Raw genomic sequence first — 14,792 nt, 5'->3', positions numbered from 1 at the left:
GCTCTGACACCCTGTGTTCTAAAGCCCCTTCTGTGTTCTAAGGTCCTTCTCGGTTTTGATAGTCCACATTTCCAAGGGTTCTCCTAGCTATGACACTCTGGGTTCCAACTCCAATATTCCATGTTCTGGGTTCCAGTCCAGTTGTGATGTTCTAAGGACCTTCACTTTCTATGACTGACAGCTGAGGGGAGAAAGATTCCATTTGTCACCCATCCCACCTGGGCTGTGGGAGGGGGAGCTGGCTGGCAGCATCCTCACCCCCATAGGGTGTTTCCTGACCCACATACCAGGTCTGTGCCTCCAGGAGGCCGTGCACCCACGCCTGGGAGCAGGTTTGGCCTCTGGGTGTGGTTGGTACGCACCTTCCTTCTCCTGTGGCTGTTTTCCTGATCTTGCAAAGCTGGATAGCTCCTGCCTCCCTCCCACTTGACAGTGAGCATCAGTATCCCTGGGAATGGGACAGCCAGACAAATCCCAGGGTACCTGGCTCTGGGTCATTGCTCGGGGCAGTGGAAGAGTCTTGTCCCATTTCTAGTTCAGTTCTAGGGACCTCCGCCTTGCAGAGTAGCTAGCGAGGGAAAAACTGAGCAGCTGCGACTCTTCCAGAATCTTGGCAGTCTCTTCCCATGACTGCCTCAGGAAGGGGGACAAACTCTTCTAGGGAAACTGAGATATAATTGCCCACAGTCCATCGGAACCCCAGATAGCTCATTACATGAAGTTTTTCCCTGTTTCTCAATAATACTCTCTTGGAGTCAACTCCTTTTAGAACCTTGATTAGATTTCAGGGCAGGAGTAGGGGAACAATCACTAAGCATTTGTTAAGCCCTCTCTCCCCTTGAGGCTTCTGTCATTGGGGAGATACCTGCCAGGATCTCCTCTGATGCCCATTTCCCCTTGCTCCCCTCTCCACCCTATCTTCCAGCAAGTCCCTGCTGGGTAGGGAGCGGGAAGAAAAGATCCTGGGGAGTATACAGTAACCCTTACCTGCCCTCTCTAGCCTTGAAGGTTCACGAAGGAGTTCCCTTATCACAATACAGTAGAGAGGCTGGGCAACTTTTTTTTTTTTTGTCATTTGCAATTTGAATCTCTATCTCTCATTTTTACATAGTTTCATTTCTCAATATGTTCCTCCTCTCTCTCCCACCCAGTGAGCCATCCCTTATAACAATGGAGAGATAGGAACTGAATCAGTGATCTGATCGCACCGGGAACTCCCTTGTGAGGAAACACTCTCTCTAGGCAGGTCAGCACCTTAGCACTTTTTTTTTTCCTCCCTACAAATCAGTCCTAGAGAGCTGCCTAGAGCACTGAGCAGTTCAATGCTTAGCTGAGGTATGTCCCAAGCAAGATTTGAACTTGGCTTTGAAGCTGACTACTTACTACACCAGAAACAGACTTCAAAACCAAAAGGCGGCAAAGCCACCTGGAACATTGGGGATCCGACAGAATGGGTGGCCTTCCAACCCTTGGTCCCCTGATTCTGCGGGGAAGAGGCATTTTCTTCTAGCTCTTCTTCAGGTTCAAGAAGCTCATAATTACACAAGGGTTCCTTCTGATTGTCATTCTTAAATATTCTAATGGAAGGGGTCTTGGCTCAACAGTCAGAGGCTTGAGTTCAAATCTTTCCATTTGCTAATAACTGTGTCACTTAACTTCCCTAGGGCTTCCTCACCTGTAAAATTAGGGGATTGTTCTAGATGGCTTCTGAGGTCCCTTAAAGCTCTAAATCTCTGATCTTACTCTGATTATTGCAGTCCCTTAGTATATAGAGTGCCCCAAAGTCTTAGTGCAGATGGAAACTTTATCTCTGACTCCTGATTTTTTTCACTTCCCTTCCTTCCTCCCTTCCTCCCTTTTCTCCTCTCCCTCCCTCCCTCCTTCCTTCTTTCCTCCCTCTCACCTTCCTTCCTTCCTTCCCTCCCTCTTTCCTTTCTCCTTCTCTTCCTTCCTTTCTCCTTCCCTTCCCTCCCTTCCTTCCTCCCACCTTCCTTCCTCCCTTTCCTTCCTCCCTCCCTCCCTCTCCCCCTTCTTCCCTCCCTTCTTTCCTGCCTCCCTTTCTTTCTTCCTCCTTCCCTCCCTTCCTTCCTCCCTCCCTCCTCCCTTTTCTCTTCCTTCCCTTCCTTCCTTTCTCCCTTCCTCCCTCTTTCCTCTTCTTTTTTTTTAACAGTATTTTATTTTTTGCAATTATATGTAAAGATCTTTTTAAACATTCATTCTTATTAAATTTTGAGTTCCAATTATGTCCCTCTATTCCTTACCACCCCCCTCCCTAAGACAGTAAGCAATCTGATATAGGTTATGTTATGTATATTATTGATGTATGTCATACAGTTGTGTTTCATTTTCACTTGCAAATATGATTATTCCCATTTTACAGATAAGGAAACTGAGCCCAGAAAGTGAAGTGAGAGAGTTTAAAAGTGGTAGGCTCACTTGTAAACCTCTCTTTGCTCTTGTGAGTTATTCTTGGGGCCTCCGTTTTCAGAGGTCCTTCAGCTTGGATGTTCTACATCTCAAGTTCCTAGTTTTGACCTGTGTTCTACATTCTAAGTCCTTTCCAGCCTGACATTTATTTTATTTTCTGGGTTCCCAAGGCCCACTCAGTTCTGATAGCCTGCATCCTGTGATTCTCTGACTACTATGAGGGTACAAGGAAGGGCAAAAGCCTGGGCCCTGCCCTCAGGGAGCTCGCACACTGATGGGGAGACAGCCTGGAAGTAATCAAAGTTGCGGCAGACTGGTGCAGTGTCAACCCTCCCTCAGCCTGAGCAAGATGGGCAGAGAGAGCGGGCCCTCCGGCTGTCTCTTCCCAGACCCTGCTAGGCCCCTGACCCCTTCCATGACCCTCCTGAACCCCCTGACCCAGAGGCCGGGCCAGAGCATCCCCTCTGGCTCGTTTCTGCTGAGCTGGTTCCCATCCAGCGACTGTCCCGGGGACTCTGGCTCCCTCCGCCCCAGGCTTGGGGGAGAGAGGATGGGGAACATGGGCCTTCCCTTCCCTCGGACCTGGGGAAGTCGTGTCCCTGGAGAGGAGACCCAGGCTCCATCTGAAGCGTGAGAGGTTCAGGTCCCACATAGGCTTGGACTGGGGTCTGGCTTTGGAGCCCGACTGCGCCTGGTCCTGGATGCGTATCAGGAGCTCAGTGACCACCAGAGCTCCCACTGATGATGTGCCGGGGATCACAAAGCACTTTGCGGCCTCCAGCCGCTCAGGGGAGACTCAGGGCCCAGGGAGAGTCTCCAGGCAGGGATATTATCCCATTTTATAGATTATTCCATTTTATAGATGAGGGGCGGGGGGAGATAACCCAGGGTCACACAATCAGGGTCACAGGGGCAGAGCCAGTATGGAGCCTGCTGGAGAGAGAGCTGAGTTTGGAGTCCCAGGCTCCGGGCGACCCCTCTAGACCTCAGTGTCTTTCTCTGGAAAGTGAGGACTTAATGGCCTCTCTCAGGGAGGTGGTCCAGTGGATAGTGCTCTCCACTGGACCAGGTGTCAGGAAGACATATCAAGCCTTAGATGCTTAGTAACTGGGTGAATCTAAGCAAGTCACCTCACCCCTGCCTCAGTTTCCCCATTTGTAAAATGGAGATAACAACACCTCCCTTCACAGTCGTAGTGAACACTAAGTATACCACCCAGCAAATAGAAGGCACTTAAAAAGTGCTTGTGCCCTTAGGCCCAAGATGTGTGACCTTGTGACGAGGATCCAGGACTCCTTGGTCCCACTCCAGGCTGGTGGGGCTTCTGCTTACTTCCAAGTCTCAAGGTTGCCTTTGGGTTATCCCACTAGCTACAAAGAGGCTGGTGACATCTAAGGGGACACCCCCAGGTTGGAGTAGGAAGAGAGACCCTTTTTGGTTATTTTATTTATTGGTATCACGGGAAGAGTGTCGGACTTGGAGCCAGGAGATGTGGATTCAAGTCCCGATTCCAGTGTTTAGTAATTGGCTAATGATGAATAAGTTCCTTAACTTCCCCAAGACTTAGTGTCCTCATCTCTAGAATGGGCACACTAATACTTGCTCTGCCCCCCTTAGCCTAGGTATGGAGCTTTGTGAATCTGGAATTCCTGTAGCAATGGGAATTAGTGTCACAAAAGACAAAACTGCACTTGGAGGGGTTTGTTCTCTCTGAAAGTGTCCTGTCTGTCCACCTCCCCAGGGCGGCCCCATCATCGCACTCACCCCCACGTTGGACTCTACTGAATTGTAGTTTAGCGTCAGAATTAGGGACAGTCCAGTCTCCCGGCCCTGCAGATGAGAAAACAGAGTCAGGATCACAAGTGGCAAAGCTAGAATTAGAGTCCCCGGTGCTCCCAGCTGCCCTAGCGGTTCCTATTTGGCCCCCCACACACACACACACACACTCAGGAGCAGCTGAGGTGGAGCAGGAACCCTGTTGCTCCCCAGCCCTGCCTCCTTCCTGCCAGGGCCCCAGCCCAGCACTCAGGTGTCACGCCCCACAAAAAAGGCTCTGGCGCGGGCGGAAGTGCGCTGAGGTCTCCCTGCTGCCGGCTCAGCTTTTACGTCTTCTTGGGGTCCCCCGCCAAGGAAGCCTGAGGATGGAGAAGGCCGGAGGGCACCTGATCCCGCAGCCCTGGGTGAGTCCTGGCAGCCACAGTGCGGCCCTTGGGGCCTCCCCCCTTCCGCCAATGGCGCTGGCAGGACAGAAACTCAGTAGCCACAAGGAATGAGCCTGTCCCCCAGGCAGCCCCAAGCCAGGGTTTCAAGAGGGAAATGGCTTCTCTTTCTGGTTTGGGGCTTGGTAGGTAAGGGGAAGAGGAGGCCAAGGAAGTGAAATGACGCCCACCTGCAGACCTGAACAAGGGGTGGGAGGTGGGCCTGTCCATGGCACCCACGTGGGGGTTCTGCTCGTCTCTGTCTGTGGCCAGGAGCCGCCGGGGTTTCAGCTGGGCTTTGGGACGCCATGCTGCCACCCCCTCCCCCGGCCCTCTCCTGGCCGCCACACTGTCTCAGTGTCACCCATGGGTCAAATGGGGGCTTAGGACAGGGAATGTCAGGGCCGGGGGGAGCTCAGAACATAATGTCAGAGCCGGGAGGGCCCTTAGGACCCAGGATGGCAGAGCCGGGAGGGCCCTTAGAACACAGGATGGCAGAGCTGGGAGGGCCCTTAGGACAAAGAATATAGACCATTTGAGCTATTACAATCTTTAGAGCTTGGATCAGGACATCAGACTTAAAAGGACCATCTGCTTAAAAGTATGAGACAGTGGGTAAAGCCCCGGGCCTGGAATCAGGAGGAGCCGAGTTCAAATCTGGCCTCAGACACTAGCTGTGTGACCCTGGGCAAATCCCTCTCTGTCTGCCTCCGTTTCTTCATCTGTAAAATAGAGATAATAGCTCCCACCTCTCAGAATTGTTGTGAATGTAAAATTGGATTATATGTCCCATTAGATTATATCTGTGAAGTGATTAGCAGAGCGCTGGACACACGATAGGGGTGTTATGTTATTCCTGCCCCCCATCCCTGCCCCCCATCCCAGTTCATAGATGCGCCTGAGACCCCCATGAGACTTGCCGGAAGTCACTGCTCTCCCCCCAATCCCAGCTCCTCCCATGCAGCTTTCAGGTGCCTGTCTGGGGTTAGTTGCAGCATCGTTCCCCAGCTGGTGCGAGCACCCGGCTTCCACCACCTCCTGCATTATGAATTACTCCCCAGCTCCTATGACAGCTCCCGGGCCCAGGCTGAGGTCAAGTTAGCCAAGAACACAGATCCTGCCCCGCCCCCACCCCAGGGCCCTTAGCCCTCTAGCCCTGATGGTCCCGTATGGAAGAGCCCCCAAGGCCGGCCAGCCTGGTGCCCCTCCCCCTAAGCTTCCCCAAAGTCCCTGAGCTGGGAAGTACCTCCCCAACCTGGCCCTGGCGCAGCACCCGCCGAGTGAGAAATGTCACATCGCGCTGAATAAGTAATTGTGGCCGGCTCGCAGCACCTTCCCGGGGAGAGGGAACAGGGCGTCCCCTCCGCCTCGGGGAGCTCTATCGCAGGCCACGGCCTTGCTGCCCCAACCACGACTGCGGCCGAGACCTCAGACTGACGAGCCAGATGTCCCGGCGGGCCCGACCTCCTCTCCCTTTGCCTCCCAACCAGGCCAGCCACCAGCTTCCAGGCCCCAGGATGGGGGGGGGGGGAAAGCACTTCATCCACCAAGCCCTCTGCCCTCCCAGCTTTCAGTTCCTCATTGGGTCCCCTTCTCCTCTGCCCTTAGGGATGAGGAAAGAAAAACAGAGTGGAATTCTACCCCCTCCTGCAGGGGCTGAAGCCAAGGCTGCGGCAGGGACTGACTTGAGCTGGTTTCCTCTAGAGTGAGTAACCGAGGAAGGGTCTTCGGGAGGCCGGCCAGCAGCCACCATGTCCTATTTTGGGGAGTATTTTTGGGTAAGTAGAGCTCCTTGTTCGGCCGGGGGGAGGGGCCATTGCCAGGACGGAGATTTGGTTCTGGGTGGCACAAATGGGCACCACGAAATGACAGGTGGCAGCCAGTGCTGAGCTCCTTACTCTGCCTAGGGGGCCTCCCCCGGGGCGGGGGTGGGGGGAAGGAGAGAGGGGCAGCCAGAGACACCGGGAAAGAGATTTTAGAGCTGGCTTCTGGTATTTCCTGCCCTCAGCCTTGGGCAGCCCTCTCCGAATCTGAAAAGTGGAGGGCTTGTACTAAGTGACCTATAAAAGTCCTTTTAGGGAAGGTGGATGAGGGGGACATAGGGACTCTACCCTTAACTCAGTTGGAAGAGGCGGCCTTCGACTTGGAGGGGCAGCCATAGGGTGAGATCCAAAATGGTGGGCAGCTTTAATCGAGGAAGACTTCCTGGAGGAGAGTTCTTGTAGCAGGGCCGCAGGTAGCAGGTCCCTCAGTGTCTCCCCACTGGATCTTCTACACTGGAGCAGCAGCAGGGCCCGGGGCTTTCTGAACAAGTTCTCCGGGCTCCAGGGGAGCTCTGTGTCCCCTGGCACCCTCACGGCCTGGCTGCCCTTGTGCCCTGACAGCAGTGGTTCTGGGCTGAGGAGATTCCAGGCCGCCTCTGACCCAGAAATGTTGAGGATTTTTTCCCGTCTTCCCATTTCTCTCTAGCTCTCCCCAACTGTCTCTCCCTCTTCCTGTGTACTTTTGGGGCCAGAGGGCTTCTTTCCCATAGGAGAGATGAGGGCTATACCTTGGAAGGATGGGGAAAAACATGGATTGAGGAGTGGGCTTCAACCTTCCTTGTTTAATTTTTCCTAGAAGCCTGCCAAACTGCCAAAGGGAGACCCAGGCTGCTGAGTAAACCGTTGCCCCTGGCAACAGAGCCAGGAAAAGGCAGCTCAGCTTCTCAACCTCCACTTATAGCCTGGGGCCAAGGTCCCCTTCCTTAAAGGGGCCTGACCCGACACCGGGAATGGAGGAGAAATCATCCATGGTTCCCCTTGCCCACAGGAAGCAGGCTCTCTTCCTTCTCCTAGAACTGAGTTAGGTTTGAGGTCCTGCCATCATTGAGCATGGCAGAGACCCATAGAGAGAGGGGGAGGAAGGACCCAGAGGTCAGAGGGGAAAGAACCATCCCAGAGGTCATAGAAGAGAAGGACCATCCCAGAGGTCATGGGGGGAGGGGCTGTCCTTGAGGTCATAGAGGGGAGCCTAGCAGCCACTGGGAATATAAGGGAAGGATCAACACAGAACTTTCAGAGTACTTTGGCTCTGCTGGTTGTCCAGACCCCGATTTTTCGCGGTGCTTTCTCTGCCTTTAACTAGAGGGGTCTCGGCCCTCCTGGAAGAGAAAAGCTTTGAGGGAATCAAAGATCAAGGAATTGTCAAGCTGCTGTAAGGCAGTGTCAGCGTTCGGAGTTCAGGATCTGGTCCAGCGCTAGCCGTTGACTGTGTGACCTTGAACCAGGTCCTTCCCCCTCTGTCTGTTTCTCAATAGACTAGAGGTGGGGTTTCCTGTTAGGATGCTCCGTCGGCACTTCAAACAAAGGTTCTTCTCCCTGGTGAGAAATGTTCCCGAGTCCCCATGGCCTTGGGAATTGAAGACTCCCAGGCCAAGCCTAGAAGGAACCCCGTTCCCAGTTTGTGCAGGGAAGGTCAGAACTGAGAGGGCCCAAAGAACGGTAGATTCCTGGGAAACTTTTTCTCCCCTCCCCTTTCCTTTCCTCCCCTCTCTTCCCCTTCCCTTTTTTCTTCTCTCTTCTCTTCCCTTCCTTTTTTCCTCCACTCTTGCCTTTCCCTTTTTTCTCATCCCCTCTCCTCTCCTCTTCCTTCTTTTCCCTTCCCTCCTGTCTCCCTCCCTTCCCTCTTTTCTCCTCCCTTCTCCTTTCCTTCCCTCTTTTCTCCTCCCCTCTCCTCTCCTTCCATCTTTTCTCCCTTTTCCTTCTCTCTCCTTCCTTTCTTTTTTCCTTCCCTCCCCTCTCCTTCCCTTCCCTCTTTTCTCCCCCCCTCCCTTCTCCTTCCTTTCCTTCTTTTCTCCTCCCCTCTTTCCCTTCTCTTTTCTCCTTCCCTCCCCTCTCCTTCCCTTCCCTCTTTTCTCTTTCTCTCACCTCTCATCACCTCTCCTCTTTTCTCCTCCCCTCTCCTCTCCTTCCCTTCCTTTTCTCTTCCCCTCTCCTCTCCTTCCCTTCCTTTTTTTCTCCTTCCATCTTTTCTCCTTCTTTTCCCTCCTCTCTCTTTTCTCCTCCCCTCCCCTCCCCTCTCCTTCCCTTCCCTCTTTTCTCCTCCCCTCCCCTCTCCTTCCCTTCCCTCTTTTCTCCTCCCCTCCCCTCTCCTTCCCTTCTCCTTTCTCCTTCCCTCACCTCTCATCACCTTTCTTCTTCTCTTTTCTCCTCCCTTCTCCTTCCTTCCCTCTTTTCTCCTCCCCTCCCCTCTCCTCTCCTTCCCTTCCTTTTCTCTTCCCCTCTCCTCTCCTTCCCTTCCTTTTTTTCTCTTCCCATCTTTTCTCCTTCCTTTCCCTCCTCTCTCCTTTCTCCTTCCCTCCCCTCTCCTTTTCCTTCCCTCTTTTCTCCTCCCCCCTCCTCAACTTCCATCTTTTCTCCTCCCTTTCCCTCCTTTCTCCTTCCTTTCCCTTTTCTCCTCGCCTCTCCTTCCATCTTTTCTCCTCCATTTCCCTCCTCTTTCCTTTCTCTCTTTTCTCCTTCCCTCATCTCTCTTCCCTTCCCTCTTTTCAACTCCCCTCTCCTTCCCTTCCCTCTTTTTTCCTTCCCTCCCCTCTCCTTCCCTTCTCTTTTCTCCTTCCCTCACCTCTTGCCATCTTTCCTCTCCTCTTTTCTCCTCCCCTCTCCTTTCCTTCCCTCTTTTCTCCTCCCCTCTCCTCAACTTCCATCTTTTCTCCTCCCTTTCCCTCCTTTCTCCTTCCTTTCTCTTTTCTCCTCTCCTCTCCTTCCACCTTTTCTCCTCTGTTTCCCTCCTCTTTCCTTTCTCTCTTTTCTTCTTCCCTCACCTCTTCTTCTCTTCCCTCTTTTCAACTCCCCTCTCCTTCCCTTCCCTCTTTTTTCCTCCCCTCCCTTCTCCTTCCCTCCCTTCTTTTCTCCTTCCCTTTCCCTTCCCTCTTTTCTCCTCCCCCTCCTTTCCTTCATTTCCCTTTTTCCTCCTTCCTTCTTTTCTCCTTCCCTCCCCTCTCCTTCCCTTCTCTTTTCTCTTCCTTTTTTCTCCCCTTCCCTTCCCTCTTCTCCCTTACCCCTCTCTCCTTTTCTTCTCTCTTTTCTTTTCCCCTCTCCTTTCTCCTTCACAGGCTCACAAGAAAGATGGGCACTCTCATATGGAAAGATGACTAATATTATGAGACATGATGTGCTAAGTATCCCATGAACTGAATAAACAATGAGTTCGGGGGGGGGGGGCTCAGAGAAAGGCGAGGTTACTGTTGACTGGAGAGGGCAGAGGAAGCTTCCTAGAGGAGACGTGCCCTGAGCTGGGCTTTGAAATTATTATTTGGTAATCACCTGGTATGTGCCAAGTCCCTTGCTTAAGCTCTGAAAATGAAAATAAAAGGAAAAAAATTAAAAACCAAGCCCAGAGAGAACTCCTGCCTGTCAGGAGTTTACATTCTAACAGGGAGACAGCTCACCAAAACGATGAGAAAGCAGGGGAGGAGTGGGCTGGAGAGCAGCCCTGCCAGGGCCTGCTGGAGAAGTCCAGGCCAGAGCCAGAGCACTCTGGATGGCAGGAGGCAGACCGCCTTGATGACTTTCTTGAAAGCAGATGCTCTGGGAGGAACTCGCCAATCCGAGGGCTGACGGGACGCAGGGTGAGGGCTTCCAGGTGAGAAGGGTGGGCAGAGCCTTGTGCCAGGGATACAGGAGGAGCTCCTGCCATGGAGAACGTTAAAGCAGCATGGCGGCAAAGGGCATGTTTGGAAGGTGGGAAGAGCAGGAGGACTGAGCCTGAGGAGCTGGAGCCGGAGGTGGGAGGTAGCTCACAGAGGTTACCGGATGTGAAGCTTAAGAGGCTGGACTCCCTTCTGTGGCCTTTGGGGAACCAAGATGTGGTCAGATGTGGACTTTAGGAAGATGAATCCAGAGGATCTTTGGAGGGACATAGACTGGACATCATAAGAAACGAGGTTCAGATGGGAAGGGATGAGACTGTGGGATGGAGAGAATAGAAGAAATACTCCAGAGAAAGACTAGGGGCCTAACTGAATGTGAGGAAGTGACGGCAAGATGGTGGGACCCCTGGCGGGTGGGTCAGTGGGAGCTTTGGGGGGAACATGCTAAGTCTGCAGCAGAGGTTTGCCCAGAGAGAATGAGTAAGGAGAGTTAGCATTTCTCTGGGTCTTCCCCAGGCCCGAGTCAGTCTTGGTCTCATATGACAGTTTTTTCCCCAAATTTCCCACAATCCCCATGGATCGTACCTGCCATAGTGCCTGTGTCTGGTAGGTGTCTAATAAATGCTTCTAGATTGCTCGTTGATTAATAAAGGCTCACTGACAAATTGAGTTGAGCTGTGATGTTGAGAGGCTGTGCTGTAATAAATGTCCAGGGGAGAGGGAGGCATTGGAATTTGTGAAGGCAGCGGTCCCTCTGTCTTTGGCCCTCACTTCTGGGTGCCTGGGAGGGTGTCAATGAGGTAGAAAGGTCCATAGCTGGTGATTATTGATGTTTTTGGTTGAGGGGACCATAAGCAGAACAGTTAAAGAAGCTGGGGGAGGATTGGCCTGGAGAAAAGACTCTGGCTGTCTTCTGGGGTCCCAAAGGGCAGAGCCCAGTGCAGGTGGGATCTCCAGAGCCTCCCTGTTGGAGCTGATGCTTCCCCCCTCCTCCCACGTCTTCAGGCAGAGGCTGGCTGGTCACCCGTCAGGGCAGGGTTTGGCTGGCACTCTGACGCCCAGGGATTCTGGGCTTCTGAATCTGGGGGACGCAGACGTGGCACTGGGCAGACCCCTGGGGCCTTTGCATGCCCGCCTGGCACAGGCCAAGCCTGGGGGACTTGGCTGAAGCTAAGCAGCAAAAAGAAAAGCTGTTTTGTGTGACATGCCAGGCAGAACACTGGGGGCTGGAGTCACAGGGGTTGATGTGAACGGGCTCTGTTCTAGCAGGTGCTTGACAGGCAGCCCGCCACCCCCACCCCACCCCAGGCTGCCTCCATCCCGAGCTTTCCCTGGTCCCCTCTAGACTCCGGGCCATCTGTCCACCCCACCCCCAACCCCTACCACACCCCAGCCCTGGGAGCTGCTGCCACCCCCCTGCCCCCATCCTACCTCCCCTGCCAGGGACCCCCGTCCTAATCTGACTTTAGCCCTGCCAGAATTGCTGTGATTTTCGGAGCTAGGTCTGAAAAGGGACTTGAGAGATCATCTCCTCTGGGTTAACCCAGATCCTCCTCGACCCCTTCCTGGCTCTTTAACCCTAGGCAAGTAATCGGCTGACCTCCCTCTGCCTTGCTTTCCTCATCTGTAACATGGGGATCGTTGCACTTTCTCCCAGGCTTATTGTGGGGATCAAATGAGAACATATGGGAAAACCACTTGGCAAAATTCAAAATACTATGGAAATACCAGCTGCCGTTATCATAATGATAGATGTCATCGTCACAGCACAGGGGAAGGTGTGAGCCTCCTTGCTGACAACCTGTGTTCTCAGGGAAGGTGAACTTAGTTCTTAGCTCAGACTTCCACTGTTGCTTTGTGACTGAGCAAATCCATTTCCTGTTCTGGGTCTATAAAATAGTGATTCAGATATTTTTTAAGGGCCCTCCCAGCTCTGACATTCTCTGTTCTAAGGGCCCTCCCAGCTCTGACATCCTGGGTTCTAAGGGCCCTTCAAGTCTGACAGCCTCTATTCCAAGGAGCCTCACAGCTCTAACATTTCATGTTCTAAGGTCTGTTCCAGCTCTAGTGATTGAATTCACTGCTACTTCACTGAAGAACCTTGAATGCATAGAACCTCAATTCCTCCTTCTGAGAGCCCTTACAGAAAAACCAAGTCCCAGAAGGAAAGAATTGGACCTTAGAACAGAACAAAGAATATCCAAGCTTGGGAGGACCCCTAGGCCATAGACTATTCAAAGTGAAAGGTCTCTTAGAACATGGGATTTCTGAGTTTGGAGGACTCTCAGAGGAGACAACAGAGATATCCAAGATGGAGGGCACTGGGACTGCTTCACAGCCAGACAATTATTCACTCCCATTCTCTAGGGGGAGAAGAACCACGGTTTTGATGTCCTTTACCACAGCATGAAGCAGGGGCAGGTCTCCACCAAGGAACTGGCTGATTTCATCCGAGAAAGGTACCTCTCTCCCTGCCCTCCTTGCTCTTCCAACCCTCAGCCCTCCCACACTTCCAGACCCATCCTTTTCCTTTCCCACATTGCTGCCCATCCCCAACCCCTGAGTGGAGAAAGAGAAAAAGGGTCACTGCTCCCCCCGATCCTCCAGCCTCTGACCTTTCCACCACCAAATGCTGATCTTTTCTACCCCTCCAGGGCCACTGTGGAGGAGACCTACTCTAAGGCTATGGCAAAGCTTGCTAAGATGGCTGGCAATGGGACCCCCATGGGGTGAGCTGGATGGGGGGAAAGGATGGGGGAGGGGCTTGTTGGGAAGCCGGGGAAGGAGTGAAAGAATCTGACTGCATTGGTGGTTGGGCACAGGGGAAAGGGAATGGAGGCCTTTGTGCTATAAGTATTCCTCATCCTGAGAGAAAATCTCATGTCAACATCTGTCTAGTCAGTAACAAAGCTGCCAGTTTGGGCAAATGTTTATTGACCTTGCTCGTCATGTGAGACTCAGAGACCATGGACACGTCTCATTTAGCTAGAAGGACTTTGAAAAGTGAGTGTGTGTGAGAGAGAGAACGTGTGTGTGAGTGGGACGAGGAGAAGAGCGTCCAGGACTCTATGCCCGCTGGCTGGTGCCCACAGGACATTCGCCCCGCTGTGGGAGGTGTTCCGGGTGTCCTCGGACAAGCTGTCACTGTGCCATATGGAGCTGACCAAAAAGCTGAACGATCTCATCAAGGATGTGGTCCGCTACGGGGAGGAGCAGAGCAAAGCTCACAAGAAGGTGCGTCCCCTGGTGTTCCTGTGCCCCGAATCCTCCACCCCGAGACAGTTTTCTGAGATGAGCTGGACATTCTCAGCTCGGCCCCTAAGTGTCCCAGCCTGTCCAGTCCAGTGTTAGAAGTGGCCATCCGGTCTGTCTCTGGACAGACCTGCTCCCGAGGAAGCCCACTCCATCCTGCGATGCCTCTGTAATTAGTTTGAATCCAGCCTGAGATATTTATTTGATGGGTGTTTCTGGAATTTGGTTCCCTCATTAGTCAAATGAGAGCTTTGGGTATTAACCTCTTAAGTTCCTTTCAATTTTAAATCTACAATTACTTGAGCAATCCTTATATATTAAGCTGAAAGCCTGGGCTCCAAGCAGGGGAAGCCTAGTCCATTTTCTTCAGTAGCTTTTCAGAGTGATCATGACCTCCTGATCTTTTCCAGCTATTCCTGAGATTAAAGAGATGTCACTTGGTGTGATGTCCAGGACCCCCTTCCCTTTACTTTGGCCCCCCTCTACTTTGTGCTTTGAGCAGATGCAGCCTGGGGAAGGGGCCTGGGAGGACAACACCAGGAGCAGTTGAAAGACATTTCTTGGGAAGCAACAGGTTCTTCCTGATTTTTCTTCCCTGACCACTCTTTCCACAGTGCAAGGAGGAAGCTGTGGGCACCCTGGAAGCTGTCCAGGCACTACATGGAGTCTCCCAGCTCTTGCCCAAATCCAGGGAGAGCTACGTGAACAGGTGCCTGGAGCTGGATCGGCTGAGGAAAGAAGGCACTAATCAGAAAGAGATTGATAAGGTAAGGAGCTTGGTTGACCCTGGAGTCTGAACTAAGGTACCTTGCCATGGTCAGTGATGTCCAAAGGAAGGGTCAGAAAGATTAGTCAGGAGAGGCAGTTGACTTGCTAAAATTTAGTTAATTTGTTTCCCTTCTAAGGGACTTTCCCACCTGCAAAATTGGGTAATAACTACAGGTAATTAGGAAGGTCAAATGAGATGGATGTGAAAGTGCTTTTTAAACTGGAAAGGGTTCTATGAGCATGTGGTATCTGGAAAGGGCGAAGCAAACCTGGTCCCTCCACTCAGATGGCCCTGTTGAGGGTTGACCTGGAATCAAGTCCTAACTCCATTACTTACTGACTTTGGAACCTTCGGAAGGCCCTTCCATTCCATGGGAGTTATTTTCCTCATTTGTAAAAAGGGAGGGATTGGACTGGATATTTTATATCAGGTTCTTCCCTCTAAATTCACAGTGCCTAGTACAATAGTAAGTGTTCAATAAATGCTTATTGACTTCACTTGACCCTCCCGCTCC

At 52.4% G+C, this 14,792-nt stretch overlaps 1 protein-coding gene across 3 annotated transcripts in view; it reads left to right on the top strand.

The window, feature by feature from the left end:
* Positions 1-14,792, top strand: part of FCHO1 (FCH and mu domain containing endocytic adaptor 1) — a 49,375-nt gene that overhangs the window by 2,239 nt on the left and 32,344 nt on the right. Inside the window, exons 1-6 of one of the 3 annotated variants that reach the window (XM_012543913.3) lie at positions 4,399-4,607; positions 6,234-6,403; positions 12,625-12,716; positions 12,912-12,986; positions 13,350-13,491; positions 14,124-14,276. In XM_012543913.3, coding sequence (XP_012399367.1) covers positions 6,377-6,403; positions 12,625-12,716; positions 12,912-12,986; positions 13,350-13,491; positions 14,124-14,276 — 489 coding nt within the window. In that variant the 5' untranslated portion in view covers positions 4,399-4,607; positions 6,234-6,376. Of the gene's footprint in view, positions 1-4,398; positions 4,608-6,233; positions 6,404-7,718; positions 7,988-12,624; positions 12,717-12,911; positions 12,987-13,349; positions 13,492-14,123; positions 14,277-14,792 lie in introns of those variants that run through there. The other 2 variants (XM_031948239.1, XM_031948238.1) reach the window with 2 other exon arrangements.

This window comes from Sarcophilus harrisii, chromosome 1 (genome assembly GCF_902635505.1).
Source record: "Sarcophilus harrisii chromosome 1, mSarHar1.11, whole genome shotgun sequence".
NCBI classification, from domain to species: domain Eukaryota; kingdom Metazoa; phylum Chordata; class Mammalia; order Dasyuromorphia; family Dasyuridae; genus Sarcophilus; species Sarcophilus harrisii.
The sequence above is the reverse complement of the archived record's forward strand: the minus strand, read 5'-3'. Positions and strand labels throughout refer to the sequence as shown.